At 59.3% G+C, this 27,093-nt stretch overlaps 1 protein-coding gene across 1 annotated transcript in view; it reads right to left on the bottom strand.

Annotated features, from left to right (window-relative positions):
• Positions 1–14,165: 14,165 nt before the first annotated feature.
• The window catches only part of MYO1G (myosin IG), a 67,819-nt gene continuing 54,891 nt past the window's right edge, over positions 14,166–27,093 (bottom strand). Inside the window, exon 22 of the mRNA XM_084619847.1 lies at positions 14,166–14,442. Coding sequence (XP_084475973.1) covers positions 14,286–14,442 — 157 coding nt within the window. The 3' untranslated portion in view covers positions 14,166–14,285. The remainder of the gene's footprint in view (positions 14,443–27,093) is intronic.

Here is a 27,093-nt window from a genome sequence, read left to right as displayed (position 1 = left end):
GGCACAGAATGATTGCCCCATCATTCCTCATGCCACCAGGCCACTCTCCAGCCCCAAACCCAAAGCTACAGCCCCTAGCCCCTCCCAGCACACCCAGGCTCTGGGTTGCTTCCCAGATCTTCAAAGACACGTAGGGGGTCAGCGGATCTCATCCAGTGCATGGGCCAAACTCCCTATAGGCTACAGCAGCTGGGAAAGAGCCCAGACCCCAGACCTCTCGCATCCTGTGGGAGGAGGGGAAGGCTGGCACAAACATGGCACGGGTCAGCTCACGAGGGTTTGGGGGCACAAGCTGCCCTAGGGTGAAACCTTCCATCACACACACGGTTATGCCCAGAAGCCTCTATGTGCTGAGAGTAATCCCACCCATGGGAAAACGGAGCCAGCAAGAGATCAGACCAAAGCGTTCAAATGTTTCGCGGGGGGCGCTAAAGTTAGGAAACGGCAGATTTTTGGTGTCTCAAGCGGGGGCCTGAGCTCCCCCATTTCAGGATGGCTACTACAGTGGAGTCAATGAGAGCTGAGATGGGGGGGTCGGGGGGGGCCGCATTTCTGAAATCAGGCCACTCCTTTAGGTGCCTATGCATGGACCCCAAGGCTTGAAACTTTTGGCCTAAGTGTTTTGCCTCTGGCATGGCCGGGACGAACACCCAGCTCTTCAGCCTCCTACCCCTATGCCTTAAGGGTGTCCTGCCTGCCCCTTCTCAGGAGCAGACGCCGCCAGCCTGGGGTTCCTGCTATCTTGATGATTAAAGCCCAGCGATCCCCAGACGTTCCTAACGTGCTCCCAGCTCTCCTTCCTTGTTCGAGCACCACTCTCCGACCGACGGGAGCTGGGGGGCAGGGGGGGGCGGAGTGATGGAACAAAGCGGCCTCCCTGGATGGTCTGGGATTCATTGACGTCTGCTTGCCCCTGAGTGCTGGGATCACTTGGGGGTTGCACAGCAATCGGGTCATGGCGTCCAGCGAGAGCGCAGGATATCGGAGTGTCTAAACACTGCCCAAGGAAGTGACCTCAGCATCCTCCCATGGTATGTATGGACGCACGCAGAGGGCCAGATCCTTTGGGATGGGGGGACCCTCTAGTCTATCTGGGTTCAGATCCTTCCCCGTGTGGCACAATCCAGGTCATTATCCCGGAACCATCCCGACAGGTGGGAATCTAGGTAAAGCCTTAAATCTCTTCTGCAAAAGCAGCTCCGTGATGCCAGGGGCAGCTTATTACAGTTCATGATTTGCACGATGGCGTCCCTCCCTCATTCGCTCGCTCGGGGGCTTGGCTGGCTGGTCCTTGCTCACATGTTGGCAGGAAGAAGGTCCCGCAGCTGCACGTGCTCAGGCCCCGCAACAGGCAAACAAACCAGTGAGGTGACCTGACGGCACCGCCCTTCCTGACCTGCTGAGGAAGCCAGTCCGGTTCTTACGCCCAGCCCCAGTGCCAGCTCGCTGGCTGCTCCACACACCCCCGCAGGGTCTCTGCTTCCCTGGGCTCGTTTCTCTCCAAGCCCAGCTCCTGCTTTGCTCCTCCACAGCTCCAGTCTAGCCCCTGCCCTGCCCCCAGCCTTGCTCCTGGCTCAGAACCAGCCCTGACTCCTGGCTGATTTCTGGGTCCCACTCTGTCTCGCCCCTTGACTCTGGCACTCGGACTCTGATCACTAGGCCTCATGGCCTGGTCCCCAGCCAGTTTGAGCAGCCAGCAAGCTACTGCTGTTCCTGGGCTTAAGAACCAGCCTGCTGGCTTGTAAAGCCATTGTAAAGCCCTGTAAAGGCGCAGCTGCAGGGCTGTACTCCTGACATAAGAACATAAGAACAGCCAGACTGGGTCAGGCTAAAGGTCCATCTAGCCCAGTATCCTGTCTTCCGACAGTGGCCAAGCGAGGTGCCCCAGAGGGAATGAACAGAACAGGGAATCATCAAGTGATCCATCCCCTGTTGCCCATTCCCAGCTTCTGACACACTCTCAGGGTCAAACCGACTGCCATATATGGGGGTCGGGAAGGAATTTCCCCATAGGTCAGTCTAGCGGTGACCTGGGAGGGTTTCACCTTCCTCTGCAGCGAGGGGTGCCGATCGCCACCCAGGATTATCGGGGTTTAGTGTGGGGGTGCTGGGGGTCTGTGATGTACAGGGGGGCAGACTGAATGATCTGCTGAGCCCTTCTGGCCTTGTACTCTAGCACTCTGTGATCACCTACTGAGAGCAGGGCCCCACTGCGCTTGCCACATGGGGCCCATCTCCACGCGGGGCCGAGGTGCCATGTCCGCATGAGCAGACGTCCCCATGATAGCGCTGATCAAGCTCGCGCTCAAAGCACAGAAGCGTAGCTGCAGCTGGGGGAGGGACTAGTCGCCCCGTCTACCCTCCCATCCCAGATGCGAGGCACGTCCCTGGGGTGCCCAGCCCCTTCCCCAGCACAGGTCTGTCTCCTCGAACTGGAAACGACTTCCCAGCGCCAATGGGGCCACACCCGGAAGGAAGAGACAGGGCCTGCCTTGGAGAGCTGGCTGTCTACACAGGGAATCCAAGGCACAGGAGAATGAAATAACAAGCCCAAGGACGCACAGCATGTCGGTGGCAGAGCTAAGACCAGAATTGAGGACTCCTGACTGCCAGGGTGCTGCCTTAGCCACTAAGCCACATTGCACGTCCTTCCTCAAAGCATATAGACCTGAGGCTAGTAGGGGTCACGCCACTGATCTCCAGGGAGCTCCCTGGCCTCCAGGCAGATTTTATCCTATGAAGCTTTTCCGAGGTTTGAACCCATCTCTCCTGCTGCAGCTTGTCTCTGAGACTGTCCTCGTTTGACTCGGGGCTGTTAACTGATCCCGCTCGTCTTCCCATCATCTGTTGACGTGTTTGTCAGGTTCGCCTCCCACTGCCACCTGTCACTGCTGAGTGACGCCACTGTGAGGGTTTTAAAGGGAGAATTCTAGGAAATCATCCCTGTAAAAATAGCGATCATCACAGCCAGGCACCGGTTTATTCTCTGGAAGAATAAGCCGAGGAAGGTCGTTCTCCTCACTGGGGCATTGTCAAGATAAAAACCGGTGCCAATAACTCCTTCTCCCTGTTGCTAGCATCACCCCGGGTTATTAAGAGGGCAGCAGTTAAAATCAAATCCATTAGAACATTTCACCATTTAAGGCATTTGTTCTCTAGTTGGGCTTTAGCTTAGTGAATCAAAGTTGGTCAATTTCAGTTTCTGGTCAGTTTCATTGTCTGGTTTAAAACAAATAAAAGGAAGTATTTCTTCACACAATGCACAGTCAACCTGTGGAACTCCTTGCCAGAGGATGTTGTGAAGGCCAAGACCATAACAGGGTTCAAAAAAGAACTAGATAAGTTAATGGAGGATAGGTCCATCAATGGCTACTAGCCATGATGGGCAGGGATGGTGTCCCTAGCCTCTGTTTGCCAGAAGTTGGGAATGAGCGACAGGGGATGGATCACTTGACAATTACCTGTTCTGTTCATTCTCTCTGGGGCACCTGGCACTGGCCACTGTCGGCAGACAGGACACTGGGCTAGATGGACCCTTGGTCTGACCCAGTAGGGCCAGTCTTATGTTCTTATGGTTGCCACAGCAGATCAGACCAGCCATCCGTCTAGTCCAGAAGAAGACGCAAGGAGCTCTGCCATGGCCAGTGAGGGAACAACTGCCCATAGGGGAAATTTCCTTCCTATCGGCCATCAGTGTGCAGTTGGCTTATGCCCTAGCTCAGGGGTTTCAGACATGTGGCCCACGGGCAGAGCTGACTCATTTAATATCTCAATGTGACCTGAGAGGCACAGCAGCTTGCCCACAGGCTAAGCGTTCATTTTAAAAAAGGACGTTTCCAGCGTCTGGCTGTAAAGAAACCCAGGGGTCAGTGTACCCGGAGGCAGGGATGTCTGCCTGAATCCACAGCCAGCTCTGAACAGGGACTCGGGCATGTGAGCTCCTCAGCACTCCAGTAACCTCGCTGCAGGGTCAATCCAGGGCCCAGGCTAACTGGTCAATGGCTGATTGGGCCCAGACCACGCAGAGATGGTAGTCGGGAGCTGCGGCAGGGAGGGAACGCAGAGGGGAGAGCAGAAGCCACACTGAGAGACAGGAAAGAGGGAGCGAAACCGAGGGAGGTGGATGAGGAACAGAAGGGCAAGGGCAGCAGCGGGCCCGACAGCTCTCCCTGGCCGTGTATTCACTGCGGGGTAGCTGGGTGAGGAGAAAGCCCTGCCCCTGCCTGGGGGTGACCACAGGAAGTTCTCTGGTCTGCACTGTGTTTTCCCTGGGGCTAGGATCCGGGTCTTAGGCCTGCTGGGTAACAGCCCTGCCCTTGTCAGCAGGGACCACACAGCTGGTGAGTGCTGCCGGATGCAGCAACAAGGTGCTGCGCAAGCAACTGCAAAGAGCTTGGCTCCCGGCCCAGGGCCTGCCAGCCCTCTCGGAGCAGAACTCCCGCTGGCGGGCGCTCTGCGGAGCTCGGCGGGCAGGACACACTCTGGGATGTCCAGAGCTGCCAAGGGAGTCAGGTGCCTAAATGCCTTTGAGGATTGGGCCTCAATGCATCCCCCAGCCCACAGCTCCACGGTAACCCCGGCGTCCGCCTCTCTGCCGCAGCGCGGGGGACCTCGGAAGAGACAGGCTGGAGCCCAGGGCAGAGGGAGGCCCCGGAAGAGATTAGAGGGGAGCAGGGGGACCTGGGAGGAAGGTGGGGCAGAGGGGGTGCTGGGGAAGGCCCAGGGGAGCAGGGGGTGACTCGCTGCAGAGCCCATCTCGTCCCCACCTCCCCCTTAACTGTGCCCAATTCCTGCTGTCCATGGGGGGCTCTGCTGACTGGGCAGAACTGCTGCCCACTCCCGACACTGTCTGGCTCTAACTGCAGTGTCCCCGGCTCCCAGTGCGCCAACCCCCCGCCCACTCCCAGCTGCAGTGTCCCCGGCTCCCAGTGCGCCAACCCCCCGCCCGCTCCCAGCTGCAGTGTCCCCGGCTCCCAGTGCGCCGACCCCCCGCCCGCTCCCAGCTGCAGTGTCCCCGGCTCCCAGTGCGCCGACCCCCCCGCCCGCTCCCAGCTGCAGTGTCCCCGGCTCCCAGTGCGCCGACCCCCCGCCCGCTCCCAGCTGCAATGTCCCCAGCTCCCACTGTGCTGACCCACCACCAAGCGCCCCCTGCCTGGGCCCAGCCCCTGCCTGCTTGGCGGATGCGGTGCAGCTGGGGAGGGAAAGGAGACGCCCAGCCCGGGACCCACAGAAGTGGCGGAACCCCGTTCTGGCTCCCCAGGGCATTCCGGCGTGACTTGAGCACGACCTTCCCGAGTCTGACGTCACTGCCTTGCCCGGCATCAGGGCCTGCAGCCGAACACCCTCGGTGACAGCTGAGAGGCGGCCCCAACCCTGCTCTGGAGCCCGGACGCGGCACTAGGCCAGCGGCTGCCCCACGCTTAGGCCCACTGCTGCGACGTTCTCAGCCTCACCCCCTGCTTGGTTCCTGACTCTGGCTTTGCCCCATGGCTCTGACTCCTGCTTCCCGACTCTGGCTCTGAGCTTCAGCGCTGTTCCTGGCCACAGCTCTGACCACTGGGCCTGACCGCCCATCCCCTAGTCCGGGACACCCAGTCTGTATGTGGGTCTCCCGCACTACAGGGCAGGGTTTCAATCTTCTCCCCTCCCCACACCCAGTAACACTCACAAATCCATAGCTCTTTGTAAGGAAACCAACACCTTGCTTCAAGGAAGAAAAAAATCACTATTTTGGGCCCAAGAGCTTTGAGGTAAAGTGGCCAGATGCAATTTCTGCGTCAGCCAGACCACACGCGGGGGCACCAGACAGCAAGGCGCAGTGAAACAGACCAGCGCACGACTGTACAGTGAAATGGATCAAGGCCACGCCTGGTTCCGTGACGCGGACACAGCTGCGGTGAGTTGTTCTGGGTTTTACATACCGCGGTATCTTTTAAAGAGGATTCTGTGCCTTCGAGGTTGAAGTTCTGCACCTGCCTCTCCTGTCTGCCCTTCACAGCACAGTCCCTGGCAGCCCCCAGATATTTGGTACAGTGGGGTTCAGGCAAAGCCAATGGCTGATCTTTTAAACTATACGTCTATGAAATCTCTCGTGGCTTCCGACTAAGGCCTCTAAACTGCGGCCAGCTCTGCATCCGTATAAGAGCTGTCACGCTGGGGGGTAGGGGGGGTGGGGGGGCTACACAGCTACCCGAGGTGTGATTGCCACATGGGTTTGCAGACCGGCGCTTGCTTTGCCCACCTGGCACAGCTAAAGATCGCAGTGAAGCCGCGGCAGCATGGAGCCGGGCTATCTGCATGGGCTCTCGTTCACCGTGCTCCAGCGGGTACGTCCAGCCGTGCTGTGGTCACAGCTCTGACGGCGGGGGAGCTAGACCCATAGCGCTTAATGCCCGGCACCCACATGTGGGAGCCTCGTGTCTGATCGCTAGCCTTGGGCGAGTGCGCGATGCTTGGGAACCTCCACTTTCAAACTGGGCTTCCAGTCTTGTGGGCACTAGGAGGGTGGGGAAGCACTGGAATGGGTTGCCTAGGGAGGTGGTGGAATCTCCTTCCTTAGAGGTTTTTAAGGCCCGGCTTGACAAAGCCCTGGCTGGGATGATTTAGTGGGTGCTGGTCCTGCTTTGAGCAGGGGGTTGGACTAGACGACCTCCTGAGGTCCCTTCCCCCTAATCTTCTGTGAGTCTATGATTCTATGCTGCCAAACTGGGGCTCTGGAGTGGCCGCTGGAAGCGGGCTAGGACCAGCGCCTTTCATGCAGGCTTCGACCCGTCCTGGCAGCCCTGTTTGGACCCGGCGGGCTCGGCTTTGAGCTGCCTGCCTGGAGGGGATGTTTCTTAGCCCATTGGTAGGAGCAGGATTTGCACCGCTTTGGGGAGCGGGAGGCTACTGGTGCTAAAACAGAGCAATCCGTTTCCGCTGCGGCCACGTCGACACTCGTCAGCAGCGGCCAGGCGTCTCCAGTCGGGCTCGCCACCGCCTTTCAACCCCATCAGGCGCATCTGGCCGGGGAGCTGGAGCTGGACCTCACCAGCGGCCAGTGCTCGGTGGCTGGAGAAGGGTTTTCCTCGAAGCTGGCTGACCGAGGGAGATGGGGCCCTGCCGAGGGGGATTTCTGTGTCCACAGCTGGGCCGGGAATTACCCTATAAATATGGCCCCGACTCCTTAGCAAGGCTCGGCGTTTCCCTTATTCTGTAGCGGCAGAATGTGCCAGGGAGTCCAGCCCCGACTGCAGCATTGGGGTCCAGAATCTCACCTTGGGAGCCCTCGTAGCTGGGGTGAAAAATTCAGCCCCTGGGATGGATTCTTCAAGACCCGGCTCTGCACCCGCGCGGCTGCTCCAAATCCCTGGCCAGGGAATGCTCCAGCGGAGGGGAACCGCAGCACTTTGCAGGGACACAGACCCCACCACAGAAGGATCTCAAAGCACATCGCCAATAGTCATCGACCTGGGGACGGAGCTATTATTATTCCCTCCTTTGCTAAGGGAGGGAACCAGCGAGTTGCCCAAGGACATAAATACAAGGAGCTGGGAATGGAACCCAGGAGTCCTGAGGCCAATTGCTCTGCTCTGCCCCACACCAAGGGGGACGGGCGAAGGTGAAGAGAGACTGGAGTCCATCATCTGACTGTCGCTGTGGTAGATCTTCTCCGAGTTCCGCCTTTCTGAGAACGCATTATCACAACTCAGCCGCGCGAGCCCCGGCTTTCCCTTCATCCCATCATTGGCTTAAACCACCGCGACCCCCGGCATTCCCAGGGGGCTGCTCTTGCTTCGGCAGGTGTTGTGCTCCAGGCTGTGGAGCAATGACAGGTCACCATCAGACCACTGGGCTTCCCGACGGTAGGGTCTGTGCTGATCTCAGCTGGCCCTGGCCATTGGCAACGCCGGCTGTCACGCACACACATCTCCTTCCTGCAGCGCAGACATAGCCGGGTTGTAGCCTGGGGCACTGAAACTGTCCAGCCGTTGATGAGACAAGACACTGGTACACGTACTGTAGGGAGCAGCCCTGCACCGGCCCTTCAGAGACGCAGTTGCTGGGATCCACTCGGTTTCTCCATCTTTAGCTGCTCGGATCCCAGGGAGCTGGAATCAGAATCTCGGCCCAAGTCCCCAGCTGCCCTTTGCACCCCTGGGCCAGTCCAAGGCTCTGAACTCCCCGGAGACTCTGGGGCACAGGGCCTGGGGCTGCCTCTGCGGGAAGGTGCCTGCCCAGCATGGAGCAGCAACAGGCGCCGGGAGAGGGAGGCATGGAAGAAATAAAGAAAGGCCAATAACCAGAGCTGGAGCCAACGGCACGGCCCATTGCAGCCCATGGATGTCAGTGACAGGTCCCCGGAGCGCTGGGCCCAGTGATGAGCGCCCACGGCAGAAAGCCTTGGAAAGGTCCTGGAGACGCTCTGAGAAGGAGGGACTCTGAGAGCCAGGCTGGAGCAGGTGAGTCAGGGAGGGGCTGAAGGCTTCACACTCTCAGCAAACGTGAGACCCAGGGGCACCGGGAGAACTAATTGCCAGCGCTTTAGAGCAAACACCTTCCCCATGCAACGCGCCCACAGCCACCAGGGAGTCGGGGACTGGCTCGGGACTGGGGGGGGGTGTCTTTGATGGCTCTGAATGTCATCGGTGCCTCCCTTTCCTGTGGCGCATCAAGTCCTGGGTATTGGCAGCGACACGGGGTCAGAGCGACCGGGGGCCTGGCTAGACCTCAGCTCTGAGCCAGCACGACACGAGGGGAGGATACCGGCGTCGCTGGGCCAGTGTTTGCTCTGGTGTGAGAGGATCGGGGACACCCATCTGGAAGGAGCAGCAACCTTAGCTCGTGTGAGACACCAGGGGCTGTCCATGGGTGGCCCTGCAGTCTGCTCCGGTGTAACTGGCTCAGGGCAGCTGAACTAATGGTCTTACTGGTGTGAGACTGACAGAGGGTCCATCTCCACCAGACTGCAAGCCCTGCTGCATGCCTGAGGCTGCCTCAGACTCGCGGGGCCCAGGCTGTGGGGCTCAAAACTGCCATATAGATGCTGGAGCCTGGGCTCTGGGATCCTCCTGCCTCACTGGGTCCCAGAGCCCAGGCTCCAGGCCCAGCCTAAATGTCTACACAGCAGTTTTACAGCCCTGCAAGCCCATCAGCCGAGCCAGGCCAGCCGGGGGCGTTTCACTGCTGTGTAGACAGACCCAAAGCGGATCCCAAGCTGTATGGCCCAGCAGTGAGATGGGCTGTGGCAACTGGGGGATAGTGGCCTTTGTGGACCAGCAATCTGAGCTGGTCTGACAGGAGGCCTCTGAGCTCAGCTGCAGCTGGCCATGTCCTCCCGGGGCAGAGGCGGCAGGTGGCTGGTCTGTGAGGCACCCGGACTAGGGGCTGGCAGTTGGGCAGTCGCACGACCGGAGCCTGCTGAGTTGCTCCCCTTGGCCCAGTGGAGAGCTGGGCAAAAAGCCAGGATGCTCTGGCTGGTGCCTCAGGACCGAGCTCCTTCCCGTGTGAATACCTCGCATGGCACCTTTTGCTCAGGTGGCAGGGGCCTGTGCTTTGGGGCAGCAAAATGGCAATGGCAGACTCGCTGCAGGCTGGGGGGCGGCTGGGAACAGCGGGCTATTAAAAGCCTCTTGCCTGGGTTTGATCGGGAGATGTTACTTGTACCAGCTGGTGCCTAGATCTCAAACTCCTTCTGCTTAACTCTTTGCCGGGTTCCCAATTCTAGGCGAGAAGACACAGCAAGCTCCCCTAGAATGACTCCTTGTGGCCCTGTGCTCCACCAGCCGGGCCCCAGGGAGACAAAGAAGTGGCCCCGGGCAGAAAGGGGCTGGGGCTTGTACTGCATGGTGACAGGAGCCCCTTCACCTGCTCTTCATTGTTATTGATCTCACTTTGCCCGCTCCGATGCCGCATCTGAGGGGCTCTCCGAGTACGTCAGCAGCACAGGATAACTCCACAGCTTCCCCGTGAAGGAAGGAATGAGCAGGGATTATCACCCACCACTGAAATACAGCCACCTCTGGGGCAGAACACAACAGCTGTCCGACGGTGCACGGCAACATGGCGCAGCAGTTCGTGATGGGAAGTGAAGACAAATCCCATATCCAAGGAGCTCTGCAGGGGGATTGCCAGGAGGCAGAGGGGATCCCCCAAGTCAGAATTGGCCCAGAGAATCCAACACTTCAAAAGCACTGCAGGCTTTTTAGTAAGTAGCTGGGGGCCTGGTCCGTGGCAGGGACTCTGAGGTGCTATGATAATACAAATAATAACCACGATCGGTCAACATCTCCCTGATACAGGCCCCCCAGCACCACAGCACCCTCTAGTGTTGTGCTGGGCTGTTGGCTCACTACTGACTGGGGAAAGGGCACCGCCCACACCACGTCTCAAGGCAACAAAGCATTTCTTGGAGGCCTCCCATCCAAACACTGACCCAGCTCTACCCCAGGTGGGCTGAGAGCTGATGGGGTCACAGTGCAAGGGGAGAAGGCTGCAGGGCTCCCCTGGGTGCTGCTGCTCAGCTGGCTCCCATCTCAGCCCAGGACCCCACAGGCCGGCCTGGAACCAGAGCAAGAAACAATAATAATCAAGCCAACTCAGACACCGCCCACCTGAAACTGACGGGCGAGCTCTGTGGTTAGAACTATCCTCCCTGGGACTCAGTAATGCAGGAATGAGGGGTCCCTCTCCCGGAGCATTCTGGAGATATCAGGCTCTGCAGCACAGCCTGGGCCACGCCCCAACTTGCAGCGGCCCTTGGGATCAGCCTTGAAGTGGGGCGGCCGGTCCAACAGCAGCAGCAAAAGGTCTCACTCTTGTGGTCTCGAGGGCCGGGAGGAGCGGAGAGGGAATTTTACTGCTGTATTTGGCACTGCTGCAACCGCTGCTGCAATCCTGGGTCCAGTTCTGATGCCCGCAATTCAAGAAGGATGTTGATATATGGGAGAGGTTCAGAGAAGAGCTGTGAGAATGATTAAAGGGTTAGAAAACCTGCCTTAGCATGACAGACTCAAGGAGGTCAGTAAAGAGACTGGAATGCCCAGTCAAAAAGGGACCCTGATGGCTCCGGTTGGCACCACCAACCAGGCCATTAAAAGTCCGGTCAGCAGCGCAGCGGGGGCCCGGGGCTAAGGCAGGCTCCCTGCCTGCCTTGGCTCTGCATGGCTCCCGGAAGCAGTCGCCAGGTCTCTGTGGCCCCTAGATGTGTGGGTGACCCGGGAGGCTCCGTGCGCTGCCCCTGCCTCGAGTGCCAGGTAAGCAGCACCCAATGGCTGGGAACTGCGACCAATGGGAGCTGCGAGGGCGGTGCCTGCGGGCACAAGGGCAGTGTGGGGAGCCTCCCTAATCGCCCACGTGCCTAGGGGCCACAGAGACCTGGCGACTGCTTCCGGGAGCCGCGGTGAGCATCGCCGGGACCCCGTACCCTGAACCCTCTACACACCCCAAACTTTCTCCCTGCAGCAGGACCTTGGCTGTGGGGGAGAGTCACCTCTCCGTGCCGTGGCAGCTCCGGGGTTGAGTTGAGGCCGGGGGAGGGGAGCCCTTGGCTGCGGCAGGTCCGGGCCACCCCTCCCCCAGCTGTGGCAGGTCCGGGGCTGAGTTGGGGCTGGGGGAGGGGCCCCCCTCCCCCGGCGATGCGGATTCTCTGAGCGCCTGCACGGTGCTTTATAGGCTGCTGCGTGGCCACGCAGCTTACAGGGACCTCAGAGCATCGGAGCTCCACACAGGTCGCTGAGACCCGCAGGTGACCTTGCACTCAGAGGATTCTCCGTTACCGCAGCACTTGCAGGAGCCCAGACCATTCAGGCATTTCAAATCAGGGCCATCGGGCTGGATTCTGATACAGTACAGTCTGCAGAGATGCTGGATTTTCCCGCATGTGGCTGAGAGCAGAGTCCGGGCCCTGAGCTCGTGTCGATGGTAGCAGGTCACGTGCTGTGACGGAACCTGCACTAGCCTATCTGGCCGGCTTGCTCCCTTCCTTCTCAGAGCCGGCAGCACCAAGCTGGCATGTGGGTGGGTGTTGATATCTGACTGGTGATCAGGCTTGAGGGCAGCCGCATGGGGAGTCTCCAGGCAGATGCTGCGGCAGGGTGCATGGGTGGGAGAAGCCCAGGGCTCTGCGGAAGGAGGTGGAAGTGTGGTATCAGTTCACATGACGGACCACCCAGCCCCCAGCCCCAGAGGCTGCTCTGTTACTAGACATTGCTCATTGCAACAGCCCCAGGGGTCTTTCTGGCTCTGCCACACCCTTCCTACGATCCTAGGGCATGGGCCACCGGGTCTGACCAGGACCAGATGGGTGCCTATTTCTGTGGGAATCAATCAATAACCAGCCCTGCCTGGCTTCCACTAGGACCCTCTGGAGCATGGCCCTGATTCAGGAAAGCTCACACCAACCGCACCCAGGAAAACACAGCTCTTTTATTCACAAACTGTACAGCGTTGTCGGCATTTCCTTGCTGCAAAGAGCTCCTGAAGCCTGTGGGGTCCGTTATCTGTACTGGCCTTATCATTTCTAGAGCAGCCGAAGCATGCCTGGGGCTGTAAGAAAGGTCAGTGCTCAGAAGAGTTTACAATCCTACCCAAAGACAACCCTTGGGGCAAATCTTCAAACATGAGAAGGGGTGTGTTGGGGGGGGGGGGGCGCACGGTCAGGAGATCAGCAGAGGAGCCTCCTGGGAAAAGTGGAGGTTGAGATGTGTTGGTGGCCCTTTAAGGACTCAGCCCCGAACAAGAGAATTCTGGGAGGTGTAGTTCCCCGAACTGATAGGAATTGTAGGCCTGGCAGCAATGCACGCTGGGAAGGGGATTGGGATATAAGAAGTCCTCCCTCTGCTCAGGGAAGGGACATTCCTTCCTATCCCCTGTACATGGAGGGAGTGGAAGGAGGAGGTGCTTGGTGAATGCAGGACTGAGGGCTGCTCTGAGAGCGGCTGAAGGTGTGAAGCCAGGGGTGGGAGAAGGGGCTGATCATGGGAGCAGTGAAAGGAGAGGGTAAAAAGAAGCAGAATGAATGGGAGTGGGGGAGGGGGAGATCTTGGCTCCTGCATGTTGGATGGACAGGGTGGGGGTGATGTGGGGAGGATGTGGGGAGAGGAGCAGCCTGTGGCAGTGGAGATAGGAGGTGACCGGGGAGCAGTGGTTGCGAGGGAGGTGGGAGGATGGATTGGAGGGATTCGGAGAGGAAGGACAGGACTTAGGAAGAGCCGGAGGAGAGCAGGCCAGGGGGCAAGGAGTTCTGAGAAGGGCCGGTTGGGGCAGCCGCGAGAGGAGGGTTGGGTGGGAAGACCACGAGCTCAGCACAGGGGCTGGCTGGGGAAACCTCGGAGGGGCGGGAGCAGGCAGGTGGCAAAAGATTGGGGGTGGGGAGTCAGCAAAGAGGGGGAAGAGGAGAGAGCCGGGGCAGCTGCCAACAGAGGGGACAGAAGAGCTGCTAAAGGAGCAGTTGGTGAGCGGGGAACCCAGGGGCCACAGAGTCAGGGGAACCCATGGAGGAGAGAGGGTGAGGGCATCATTCCCTGAGCCAGCAGCCCAGAGGACGACTGAGGAGAGGAGCCCTGGGACGCTGGCTTCATGCTATGCAAGGGCAGAGCCTCTAGCAGTTGTGGGGGGCTCGGCCCTATCCCCCCCAGACAGCACCCCCTGCAAACATCACGGCTGTAGGTGCTGATTGGCCTACATGGTGGCAGCGGCTACGGATCAATTCCACCTCAGCAGTGCTACAGGCTTGAACTGGGAGACTAGGGCTGCCTGGGTGATGCAGAGAGGGGCTTTCCTGGGGGGGCCGGCCTGGGTGACTGTCTCTCCCCACCTTGGGGCTGCCCGTGCGCCCTTCCGCTGCAGCCTGGACAGTGACTCGGGCATGTCTCTGGGGTGCTCCTTGCAAAGCTGCTCCCGGAGCCTCTGTGTCCCCCATTCCAAGCTGCGTGTCTGGTACGAGCCTCACTGCGGTTCATGCATATCTGGGCTGTGGGTTTTGAGCTACATGGGCCCTGCAGGCCGTCACCCTGGTGGTGTGTCTGGAGCGGGGCCTGTAGGCAGCAGGCAGGGTGGGGGGGCCCAGGGATGCTGCTGCCTTCTGGGGCTGGCGGGCTCCAGGCTCCGGCTGGCTCCGTCCACAGCGATGAACTCACTTAATAAAAGGTTACAAAATCCTAGCGAAAAACCAAAGGAAGGGAGGCCCGATGCTGAGCAGGGCCCTGCGTCCCAGCTCCTCCCGGTGGGGAAAGGCGGGTCTGGGTTCGGAGCCAAGCAGACCCTCCCCCCCGCCGTCCAGCCAGGACCCGCCGGGGGGCCTTGACTCATCTCCTGGGACAGTAAAGCACAAAGCCGTCCCGGCTCTTGCCGAAGTCGGGGAAGGCCAGTTCGTGGCGCGTCTGCACGGCAACCAGCCTCTTCCTCCCGCGCAGGCTCAGCTGGATGCAGTCCGACACGCGCACCTGCAGCTCGCGCTTGGTCCTGGGGGGAAGAGAGAGAGCGGGTCAGCAGGGCTCAGCGCCCGGCAGCAAGGGTTTGCCGAGCGAGCATCACAGGTCGGCAGGGGCGGTTCTCGTGCCCAGGAGCACGGGGGCGCGTGTGTGTGGAGGACACCCATGCCAGTGTGTGAAACCTGTGCACGAGCGCAGCGACAGCCGTGGCCACGGCCCAGCTCCGCTGATTCCAGTGGGAGCTAGGAGCCTAAATACCTTGGAGGAGCCGGGCCTAAAATCCCCCTTCGGCAAGGCCATGGCTGCCGTGCTTCCGTTTGCCAGGGCAGGGCTGGCTCAGGCCTCTGCCGCTGTTCTTTTAGCAGGGAATGAAGTCGGCAGCCTGTTTGACAGCCCAGCCTGCCGCTTGTGGCACCTGCCAGACTGACACAACCGGGATGTGTGAGCTTCACACGGTGGGTGTTAATTGTCCTGCTCCCATTTCTAGCCTGCCATGGTTAACCGTGTTCCCGCCGGTGGGCACCTCTAGTGAATCCTGAGTCACTCTCAGGGCTTGTCCGCACGGTGCTGGCAAAGCACCTCAGCGGGCTCTGAAGTGCTCCGATGGGCGTGCTGACTGCCCTGCGTAGCCCCTCGGAAAGGTTCCTCGGTCACATGGACAGGGTCAGCTTTGCTGCGCTGTGGAGACAGGCCATTAGGCGCTTCCTGCCTTTACGCACCTTGCATGTGCTTGCAAGGGAAGGTACAGCTGGGGAAACTGAGGCATGGAGGGGTTCAGTGACGGGCCCAAGGCCCCAGACCCACTGCTAGTGATAGGATTAGAACTTGGGCTCTGCTGGCTCCCAGTCCAATGCTCGGACCTCTCTCACAATAGCAGGGAGAACTGGGGAAGGTCCCTCAGGCCTTGCCCAAGGCCACACAGCAAGTCCGGGGCCCAGCTGAACACAGAATCAAAGACTCTTGATGCCTAATCTTGTGCCACCAGCTCCCACCTGACCCGGAGAAGCACAGGCCTGGCTCCGAACTTCCACTGATTTCACTGGAGGATCTAGGCTGATGGGCCCAGAGCTGGGAAATTAACCCAGGTCTCTCTGTTGGGACCTTGTTGTACCAGCACTTGCTCCTGCTCTTAAAGCGCGGTGGGGAGGAACTGGTGTCTGCAGAGTTCTCGCCTGTCAAACATCAGTCCCTGGGGCTGTGCCTAGGGCATTAGATGGGGTCCCAGAACACACGCCTCCTCCTCCATCCGCAGCAGGTCACTCCAAGGACACACGTCAGTGCTTTGAACTATCTCCCATTGCTACACAGTTGGAATCTGCGCCAACGGCGTGTAAGGGCCAGATGCACACATGGGGGTAGTTCAGGTTCTATTGAAAATGGCCCCTTCTAACCAAAATCCTGCCCCTGAGCTCCCTGAAACTTCCCAGGGCTCAAAATCCAGCTCAGAAATTTGGGGTCCTGGTCCACAGCTGGTATAAACGGGTGTGGCTCCATCAATTTCAGTGGTGGATTTATACCAGCTCAGGAGGAGGCTCTGTGCTTTTTAATCTGCAGTAAGCAAGGAGGTGGCTGCGTGGCTACAATCCAGCAAAGGATAAACGATGGGAGACAGAGGTGCAGGAGAGCCGAGAGGTAATGCTGCGTCTGAGACCACACACGGGACAGGAAGGGGACAGACCTTTCCCCCAACGGAAACCCCCTCGGGAGAGCAGAGACCTTCAACAGACAATATTATTCCAAGCCTGGCTGAAATCCTGCCAATGAGCCGGCTGATAGGGTTAGAATGAGGCTCGGCAGAATTTGATTGTTGTTTTTTATCATTTTGATGGATAATATCAGTGTTTGATTTTAAGCATTTTGTTGTATTGATTTAAATGTTCACAGCTGTGGGAAATTGCGAGGGAGGATCAGGCAAAGGGGGGGTCTAGACAATAATTGGTTAATGACTGTAGGTGCTGAGATTCAAAACATTCAAGTTCTATAACCATTCAAACACAACCTGTCAACATCACACGCCAAAATATACCAAGTAAAAACCCTTAAATCAAACCCTGCTCAGTTCTCCAGCAGATTTTTCTTACTTTGCCTACTATTACCAATGGAAAGATTTTGGACGTTGGCTTGTGTGTTTTACGGTGAAATGGACACATACCAATAAAAATCTAACCCTCCCAAGCCTGGTTATAATGTACAAAGATCTTATGATTCCAAAATCCCCACGGGAAACAGATTATAACTTTATCTGTGTGACAAAGTGGGACTGTTCTTAATGTTTTCTCTGAATACTGTATGGGTGCCTCAGTTTCCCCTCTGCATTTCTTAAGTCTCTAGGTGGTGGGATAAGCTGTGTGATTGTTGCAGAGCCTTACAGGGAAGTGTGAGGCTGTCTAGGGAGAAAATGGCTGACACCCTGCCTCCTGGCAACTGATGGCCTGAGCCCCTCCTCTGCAAAGGTGAGAGCTAAAGGATTGGAGAACAAAGGAATCAGATGACCTCCTGATCTGGGAAAGGGACAAAGCCCAGAGGAGGAGGGGCTGGAGGGTGAGTCAGTTTGGGCTGGCTGGGGACGAGGAGTGAAGGGCAGATGTGGCTGTCTGGCTCATGGCTCCCCAAATGGACCCGGCTGAGGGGTCCTGTTCTCTGTACCTACAAGCTCTGGTTTAGACCATGTTCCTGTTGTCTAATAAACCTTCTGTGTTACTGGCTGGCTGAGAGTCACGTCTGACTGCGAAGTTGGGAAGCAGGATCCTCTGGGTTCCCCAGGACCCCGCCTGGGCGGACTTGCTGTGGGAAGCGCACAGAGGGGCAGAGGATGATGAATGCTCCGAGGTCAGACCCAGGAAGGTGGAAGCTGTGTGAGCTGTTTGCCCTGGAGACAGGCTGCTCACAGAGAGGAGACTTCCCCAGGGTCCTGACTGGCTTTGTAGGGAGCAATTCCAGAGCTTCGCCCGGGGACACCGTGACAATCTGTTCCTGTACTTATGTCCCAATAATTACTGCAAAAATAAAGCTGTTTACAGCCTTTCACAGCTGTATCGTCAGGCCTCTACAATGGGTAGAGCCGCCACAGTGCTATGCAGCCAGTCCGTAATGAAGGACAAACCCAGCTTGGCATGAGGAGATGCACTGGGAACTCCACCCTTCCTTTCCTGGGAAAGAATCAGAACCCCCTGACCTCTCATGTGCTCCTGCTCATGTAACGGTAGAATTTCTCTGGGATGTTTTGAGAAAAACACATCTGAAAGGGGGTGGGGTGTGTGTGTGTGTCTAAGAAAGAGTGATCATAGCTCCACAACAGCCTGGCCTCCAGGGCTGGCTGGTTTTTTTGGCCTTGCTGCAAAGCAATGGCCTTTTAGTGGGTTTGCTGGGGCTAGCATGACGAATACGTCTCCTACCCCTCATCAGAGCAGGGGTATGAGAGGAGGCGTGTGAGCCTGGCCCCTCCACTCTGGCACAAGGAAGACCTGGCCAATTGAGCATGTTACTGTCCCAGCAGCATACAGCTCCCAGCGGACTCTGGCAGAGGGAAGCAGGCAAGGGAGCATGGAGGGGAGGCAGTGGACTGCCAAGAATGGGGAAGGGAGGGCATGGTGCAGTACAGGCTACCAAGGAAGGCACAGGGGGTTGGGGAAGGGTAGGCACAGATGGGTGGGGGGTACGTCCCACGGCACCGGGTCTCAGAGCACAGCCCAACTGACTCAGGCTCGCGGGGCTAAGACTAGCCGTACAGACGGCTGGAGCCTGGCCTCTGAGACCCGCCCCCACAGGGGGTTTCAGAGCCCAGGCTCTAGTCTGAGCTCCCTCCTGCAACCCTTCCGCCCCAAGCCCAGCTAGGCCCCTGGCTCGCCTTCAAGAACCAGGGGTGACCCACAGGAAGCCGAGTCCGTAGGAAGAGCGTCCGTGGAGCCCAGCTCTCCCCGAAAAGACACAGGGCCTGAGTGTGTCTTTGCTGAGTTGGTGGAGCACCACTGACGGCCAGGGCGCCCCACCTGAGTTCGAGTGGATGGAGGCCCCGCGGTCCTAGAGCACAAGCCCCCCGTGGGAGCGAGGGCGTCCGTGTCTGGCTGCCAGAGAGCTCCGCACGTACAGGCCAACTGACAGCCCCTGACACAAACCCTCCAGCACCCTCACCTCACCATGTTTCGCAACCCCCAACCGCATCCAGGCGGCTGCTTTGACTCCCCCTCGCCTGGGGAGCAGCTGCAGGGAGCTCTGGCCAGACTCGGTGCAGGACTGCAAGCCTCGAGGGGCCATCGGCGCCACCCTGGCAGGGCGTGAGGGCCGCTCATGGTGACAGGCCCCGGCGGGGAGCGGAGCAGCGTGTGGCCTGCCTGGAGCACCGGGCAGTGACTCCGTGCTCGTTACTCGCGCGAGCTAGCTCTGGTGTGTCTACACAAGCTGCAATCACGCCCCGGGACTGCAGTCTAGACGTGCCCTTCCAAACCAGGTGACGCACTCAGGGCCAGATAAACCACCTGGAAGGATCTCTTAGGCCTTGTGTACATGGGGCAGCCAAGGCACCGTGAGCTAAACCCGAAAGGCCCCAGTTACGCCGCCTGGGCCCGGAAGCGTCCCAAGCAGCACGACGGCACCGTGCCCCGTGCAGACGACGGGCCCCCACTCTCCATGTGGGCCCGAGACGGGACTGTTCTGACCATCTAGTGAGGGGCTGGTGGGGAGAGGAGCGGTTGGGCTCGGGGCTTTGAGTCACTCATCCATCTCGGAGCACGTTCCCCGGGGCCAGGCCTTGCCTCTCCCCACCCCGCCGTGCAAGCCGGCCTGACAGCTGTCGCTTTTGTGAGCCCACATGCTGCCACCTGGAGAACAACCCTGGACCCCGGCGTGACCCGCAGGTCGAGTGTGTCCTTTCAGAGCGGGGAACCAAGCCCTGGCACCAATAGCTATGCCAAGGCCCCTTCTGGCTGGCTGGGATCGGACGAGGGGCTAGGAACTGTGGGGGAAGGGCTCCTGTCCCACGCCTTTGATCCCGAGAGCCAGAGTGCCGGGGCACTGTCCCTGGGGCAATGGCTCACGACGGCATCAGCTCAGCGGGGGCAGGAAAGGGCTAATCGACACTGGCCCCTGCGGGATGTCCCCCGGCGTTCCCCTAGGGCAGTGCCAGCCCCCTCATCACAGGCGTCGCCTGGATATCAGGCCCCCCCAAATCTCCCTGGGTTCTTAGCTCCGCATTCCTCCCCGCCCCGTCTTGGGAGTGCCATGGCTTCCTGCCCCCTCTCTCTGGCCTGGCAGCCCCTCCAGGGAGCAGGGCAGGAAGCCATGAGCTGGTGCCATGGAGGCCATTGCCCCGGGCGGCTCACATGGCTACTCACTGGCACTGGGGGAGCTGGCTGGGAAACAAAGGGGCCGTTTCTTCGACGCTGCGGGGACAGGGCAGCTGGTCGGGCGGCTGCCGAGGCAGCCCTATTTATAACCCAGCCAGCGGAGGGAGGAAAGGCAGCTCGCAGCAGTCTCCCCGGGGCGAGCTGCGGCTTCAGGGATCGGGTTGCACCCAGGGGCGCGCTCGGCCAGGGATCTGGAAAACAGCTGTCGGTACGGATGCAGCACCCCCCTGACCTCAGCTTGCTGGGCAGGGGTTAGCTGATCCGAGAGGGGAATTGTTTCCAGGGGGGAACCAGCTCTGGTCCCAGGGAACAGATCTACTAAAGGGTCATCTCCCTGCTCCTCCCAATGTCCACTCACGGCCAACACCACATTCCCCCTGGCATAATATGGCTTCATCATATTCACATGGTACACCCGGCGGTGGTGCGCCCGGTTCGACAGCTCCACCACATAGTTTACCTCGTTTAGCTGCTTGACAACCTTGAAAGGGCCCTCCCAGGCGGCCTGTAGTTTGTTCTTTCTCACAGGGATGAGAACCATCACCTGATCCCCAGTGGTGTAGGTGCGGGCCCGCACCGTGTGATCATACCAGACCTCCTGCTTCCTCTGGGCTCTGGCCAGATTCTCCTTGGCCAGCCCCATGAGTTCAGCCAGTCTCTCTTGGAAGATCAGGACATACTCCACCACTGACTCTCCATCGGGAGTGGCCTTCCCCTCCAATTCGTCTCTCATTAGGTCCAGGGGGCTCCTCACCCTCCTTCCATATAACAGTTCGAAAGGTGAAAATCCGGTAGACTCCTGGGGCACCTCCCTGTACGCAAACAGCAGATGAGGTAAGTACTTGTCCCAATCCTGTGGGTGCTGGTTCATAAAGGTTTTCAGCATCATCTTTAGCGTCCCATTGAACCTCTCCACCAGCCCATTGGACTGGGGGTGATAAGCTGAGGCCCAGTTGTGCTGCACCCCACATTTCTCCCACAAGCACCGGAGCAGGGCCGACGTGAAGTTGGACCCTTGGTCTGTCAAGGCTTCCTTGGGGAACCCCATTCGGCTGAAAATAGTCAGGAGCGCATCGGCCACGGTGTCGGCTTCAATGGAAGCTAAGGGCACTGCCTCGGGGTAGTGGGTGGCAAAATCTACCACCACCAGAATGTATTTCTTCCCCGACCGGGTCGTCTTGCTGAGAGGCCCCACGATGTCCATGGCCACCTTCTGGAAAGGCTCCTCTATGATGGGCAAAGGTCTCAAAGCCGCTTTCCCCTTGTCCCGGGCCTTCCCCACCCTCTGACAGGGGTCACAGGATCGGCAATACTGCTGGACTGTGGTAAAGACCCCAGGCCAGTAAAAGTTCTGTAGCAACCTCTGCCGGGTGTGCCGGATTCCCTGGTGCCCTGAGAGGGGGATGTCATGGGCCAGGTACAGTAGCTTGCGGCGATACTTCTGGGGGACCCCCAGCTGCCTCCTGATCCCACAGGACTCTACTTCCCTTGTGGGAGCCCATTCTCGGTACAGGAACCCCTTCTCCCACAGGAACCTCTCCTGGCAACCTCTCCTCATGGTCTGTACCGCACTGAGGTCAGCCAGGTCCCTGAGCTTCTGCAAGGAGGGATCTTTCTGCAACTCGGCCTGGAACTCAGCGGCTGCGAAAGGGATGGGGCCCGGTTCCCTCTCACTGGCTGGGTCTGATGCCATAGCCTCTCTGAGCCGTGCCCCTCGGCGCTCCCTCCCCACCAGGGTAGAGTCCTGCGCCTCTGGTGTGGTACCCTCCCCAAGGTCAGGGCGCAGTGCCCCTCACCAGCTCTGGCTATGGGTCACAACCAGGGTGGTCTGGGGGTTGCTTGGCCAGTCCTCTAGGTCCCCCCCCATCAAAACCTCAGTAGGCAAATGGTGGTGCACCCCCACATCCTTGGGCCCCTCCTTGGCCCCCCATTTCAGGTGTACCCTTGCCACGGGTACCTTGAATGGGGTCCCGCCCACCCCTGTCAGGGTCACGTAGGTGTTGGGCACCACTCGATCTGGGGCCACCACCTCGGGCCGGGCCAGCGTCACCTCCGCGCCTATATCCCAGTATCCACTGACTTTCCTCCCATCCACCTCCAGGGGAACAAGGCACTCCCTCCGGAGGGACAACCCTGCGCCCACCCTGTAAACCGAGAACCCTGAGTCCAGAGCCTCCAGCCCTCTGGAGGAGCTGGCCTGGGGTACTCTTCCCTCCTGAGCAGGTGGTAAGCTGGCAGCCCCCCTTGCCTGGGCCGTCTGCCCCTTGTCAGGCTGGGTCCCTACCCAGTTAACCCTGGGTAGGTTGGGTCTGCTCAGTCTGTCCCTGAGCCTGGGGCACTGGGTCCGTACGTGGCCTCTCTGGCCACAGTGATAGCAGCTCAGGTCACGTTGGTCCCCTCGAGCGGGTCGGATGGTCCGGACGCCAGGCGTTCCCCTTGGGAGGGGGTTCTCCATATTTCCCTACTGGGAGGTCCCATGGTGACTCTCTCTCTGCATTGTGGGGGGCCTGTTCTTTTGGGACTCCTCCCTGCTACCCCCTGACCGACTGTTCACAGACTCGTCGGCCAGCTGCCCTGCGTGCTGGGGGTTCTCTAGCTTTTTGTCCACTAACCACAGCCTCAGGTCGGAAGGGCACCGTTCATACAGTTGCTCCAGTACGATTAGGTCAAGCAGGTCCTCTCTAGCTTGGGCCCCAGCTGTCCACTTGCGGGCATATCCCTGCATTCGGTTGACTAGTTGTAGGTAGGTGACCTCAGGCGTTTTACGCTGACTCCGGAACCTTTTCTGGTACATCTCGGGGGTCAGCCCAAACTCACGGAGCAGGGCCTTTTTGAACAGTTCGTAGTCCCCTGCCTCCGCCCCTGTCATTCGGCTGTACACCTCCACGGCTTTGGGGTCCAGTAAGGGGGTGAGAAACTGGAGCCTGTCTGCAGGGTCAACCTGGTGCACCTCACAGGCATTCTCAAAGGCCGTCAGGAAGCTATCTATGTCCTCCCCCTCCTTACGCTGGGCCAGGAAGCACTTATCAAAGCTCCTTGCAGTCTTGAGTCCCCCGTCACTCACCACAGCCGGGGCCCCACTGCTCCTCAGCCTGGCCAGCTCCAGTTCATGCTGACGTTGCCTCTCCTTCTCCGCCCGCTCATGCTGTCTCTGTTTCTCCTTCTCCTCCTGCTCATGCTGACGTCGCTTTTCATTATCCTCCAGCTCCCTCATTTTCATCTCCCTCTCCCATTCCAGCTGCCTCCACTTCAGGGATGGGGAGCTCCGCCGGGAGGATCCCCTGCTGGCTGCTGGGGTCAGGATGCCCTCAGTATTCGCTGGGTTTCCCTTAACCCCTTCCCTAGGCATAGGTAGGAAGGGTCTTGGGATGTCCTCGGCAGCAGTCTGACCCCTCCCAGCCCGGTCAGGCCCCAGGGCCCACGCTGCATCCATTGGGCGGCTTCCCTCAGGGACGGGGATCGGGTCATCCAAGCGATCCCTCTCCTCCAACTGGGCAATCAGCTGTTCCTTGGTGGACCTCCTGATGCGCAGCCCCCTCTGCCTGCACAGCTCCACCAGGTCACTCTTAAGGCGTTTAGCGTACATCTCCCTGCTGGCCACTCACAGGCCTGGGCAGCTTTCCACGGTTTCCAGGAAGAACCCCTAGTGTGCCAGTCCTTCTTGAGGTCACACCTCTTTGCCAGGGTCGAGCTGCAGACTCCTCTGGCCCTGGGACAGCTCGCTGCAATCCCCTGGGGCACCCTGCTACTGCAAAAGTCCTTCTCTCTGGTCACACACTCCCAGGGGTTAACCGCCCCCTGAAACCGTCTCTCTCTGAATCTTCAGCACGCCTGGTCCCCGTCAATCCCCCTTCGTTTTACTGCTCCCCAGTCACTTACTGCAGGAAGCGCCGTCCATGGGGTGCAGTAGATCCCACCTCTGCCACCAGTTGTCACGGAGTGTGGGGGAGTCCGGGCCCTGAACCCCTCTTCCTGGGATTCACTGAGACTCTCAGCCAGCCAGTAAAACAGAAGGTTTATTGGACAATAGGAACACAGCCTAAAACAGAGCTTGTGGGTACAACCAGGACCCCTCAGTCAAGTCCTTCTGGGGGGCAGGGAGATTAGGCCCCAGCCCTGGGGTTCCCTGCGTTCCACCACGCAGCACAAAACTGAAACCAACCCCCGCCCCCCCCTCCCCAGCAGGCTCTCTCCTGCAGCCTTTGTCCACATTCCTGGGCAGAGGTGTTACCTCCCACTCCCCTTCCCGGCTCAGGTTACAGGCTCTCAGGTCTCCCATCCCCAGTGAAAAAAGAAAAGGAGTACTTGTGGCACCTTAGAGACTAACCAATTTATTAGAGCATAAGCTTTCGTGAGCTACAGCTCACTTCCTCAGATGCATATCGTGGAAACTGCAGCAGGCTTTATATATACACAGAGAATATGAAACAATACCTCCTCCCACCCCACTGTCCTGCTGGTAATAGCTTCTAAGCTTCTACGGAGCCACCTTTTCTCCTCTCCAACTCCTGCGCCTTTGCAAGGGACTGAGCAATAACAGAGGCAAGGGCAGCCCGCCAGCGTGGCAGGCTGTTGGCTCCCAGCCTTCACCGTTCCCACCTCCCCCCAGGGCTGGCACCTCCTCCTCCCTCGGGCTGCCCGGCTGGCTCAGGGGTTACCCCTGGAGCTTGGCTGCTCTGGGGGTGCTTGTCCAGGGGAAGGGGACTGGCAGGGGGGTTTCCAGCAGCTGAGAGGTGAAGCAGGCTGGGATTTTTGTCCTCCCCCAGACTGCCTACCAGGAACCCTTCCTGAGTTCTGAGACCCCCCCCCACCTGAAAGCCCCCCCCCGTGGATCCCTCCCTGAGCATGACCCTCTCCCCAGCTGCCTGTTCTATCTCTCCAGGTCCTCATCACCATGGTAACTAAGCCCCTCCCACAATCCCTCCAGAAGGTAGTGCATTCAGATCCCCATCTTACAGAGGGGAAACTGAGGCACAGGCTAGGTTAAGTGACTTCATTGTATGGCGTGTGCGGCTAAGCCAGGAACTGAACCCTGGTCTCCCCACTCTTCCATGCACTAGTCCTAGCGCCCACCTCTCTGAGCCTGACCTGTCTGCCAACACAACCCTCCCCCCCTTGCTCTGGGGGCTGCTGTTCCTGTCAGCAGAGTCCCAAGGCTCGTCTGGGGGGTGCGAGCAGTGGTGTCCTCTGCTAGCTTGCTGGCCGAGGGATGACCAAGTTGGGGTTTGCCCGCTCTCGTGCCCCTAGGCATCCGTGACTGCAATGTGTCTGTGTGTGCGAGAGACGGGGGAAGGCGTTTGTTGCCCCCTAGAGGCCATCCCGCAAAGGGGAAAACAGCCTTACCACTCGCAGCAGCTGAGGGAGATTCTCTCCCCTAGCTCCTGCGGCAGAGACCTGTGCTGTCGGAGCAGACGGCCCCATGTCCTCTCCCAGGGGCTGTCTGTGTGTGCGTTGCCGAGTGGACAGGTGCGGGGGCTGTTTCTGTACGGGCTGTGCTCACGGATTCCTTACCAACACTTGGCACCCGAGGCACGGTTGCCCTCTGCCTCCAATCCCCACAGGGCCAGCATCAGACCCTGGGGGGGGGGCCTGACCAGGGCTGCTCCGCCAATTCCCCCTGACGCAAGCCCTAGAGGGGCTAGGGCAGCACGTACACTGGGGGTCACATCAGCCCCTGAATAGGGGAGATGCAGGCTGGCTGTCCCCTCCCTGCGCCAGCCCTAGGGCTGGGGCAGTGTGATTTCCCCCTCGCTCTCTGGAAATGCTGGAGGGTCGTGCTCACAGCCCAGCCAGGAATAAATCATCACTCTGGCTCGGTCTGCGTCAGCACCACTCGCACTGCGGTAAAATATTAATAAAAGCCAGACAGATCTGGGGCAAAGCAGCCCTGTGGAAGTGATTATCTGCGACGAGGGAGCCTCGCGCCCCTGCCCGCTCTGCCCAGGGGGCTGGGATTCGCCCTTCACCCTCGCACAGACATGCCCGTCCCTGACCCCTGCCTGTCCTTGATCCGTGCCCAAGAGTGCAGCGCGCGGGCATCAGCAGCTCTGAGGATGCCGAGCAGCAGCCAGCCGGCTCTGCACAGATGCCTGGCCCCTGTTGCCATGTCCGAACCCCACTCGCCGGAGCCGAGAGACGCAGGGCAATTGCCACAGAGAGTGGACCAGGCTGGGCCTGGGGCCGAGGACATGGTCTGGAAAAGGGGATGGGGACCTGGCTCCAGGCAAAGAAGAGAAACTGGTCTCCACTGGTGGGACAGGCCCCAGGTGCTGACCTCCCACTGAGGAAGTGCACCCTGGGCACAAGCTCTGAGCTCCAATCCCCACCGAGGTATCAATGTCTAGCAGAGAGATTGGCATCAGAGCCGAGATCCTGAACCCCATCCATGGCACCAATCCGCAGGCTCAGGGGAACGAGCCCCACAGCAGGCCAGGCATCTGGCCTGCAGGTATACCACCCTTCAGCAATGGGGGGCCCATGATGGGCTGGTCACCTTACAGCTCCAAGGCCTATGGGAAGGAATCACTAGGGTGGGGGGCATCCTCCCCATGGGATCACAGCATACTGCCCTTAGGGTTCTCATGCAACAGCGCCGCATGGTGGCATAGCTGCAAAATGCCCCCGGCAGACTCCTATGCATCATATGGTCTCCCTTTGCCTTTCTTTCCCTGACACGAGGAAGCCAGCCAGAGTCAGACGTAGCCCCTTTGTAGAGGTCAGAACCATCTCTCCCTGAGCTTTGCCCCCATGCCTGGCCGTTCCCGGCAGGACCCCCCACTCTCTACCGCAGAGCCCTCTAGGCCATGCCCACCTCTCTCGCGCCTGGCTGAGTTCGGGAGCTGTGCCTTCCACAATGAGTCCACAGAAGTTACTTGGCGGCTATAAGCAGGGTCCCAGTCCAACTAACAGGGTGGCTCACTGGATCCCTCCGGGGGTCACTGATCCTGTTTCCATAGCGCTTTGTACTGTCCAGACGCTGCCCTGTGTACCCACCATTGTCCTATGGAACTCTCTGCCACAAGACACCTTCCAGGCCAAGAATGTAGCAGCACCCATACAAGGGCTGGCCGTTTATATGGGTAATAAGAGCATTCACAAGTCAATGAGACTGATTACAAGGGATATTGACCCTCCTGCTTCAGGGCAAGCCAAGCACTAACTGGCTGGGGTTAGGCAGAAACTCCCTCAGAGGTATGAAGTTCTGGCCCCGCCAGAGGCAGGACGAGGGGATAGAAATCTCCTCCACTGGAGGTGCTGCATCTCCTGCCAAGAGGGCTATCGACACTCAGACAAGTGTGGAAATCAAAAGTGGCAGCGACCGGGGACGGGGCCAGGAACAG

This window comes from Lepidochelys olivacea, assembly GCF_965140295.1.
Source record: "Lepidochelys olivacea isolate rLepOli2 genome assembly, chromosome: 2".
Taxonomy (NCBI): Eukaryota; Metazoa; Chordata; order Testudines; family Cheloniidae; genus Lepidochelys; species Lepidochelys olivacea.
The sequence above is the reverse complement of the archived record's forward strand: the minus strand, read 5'-3'. Positions and strand labels throughout refer to the sequence as shown.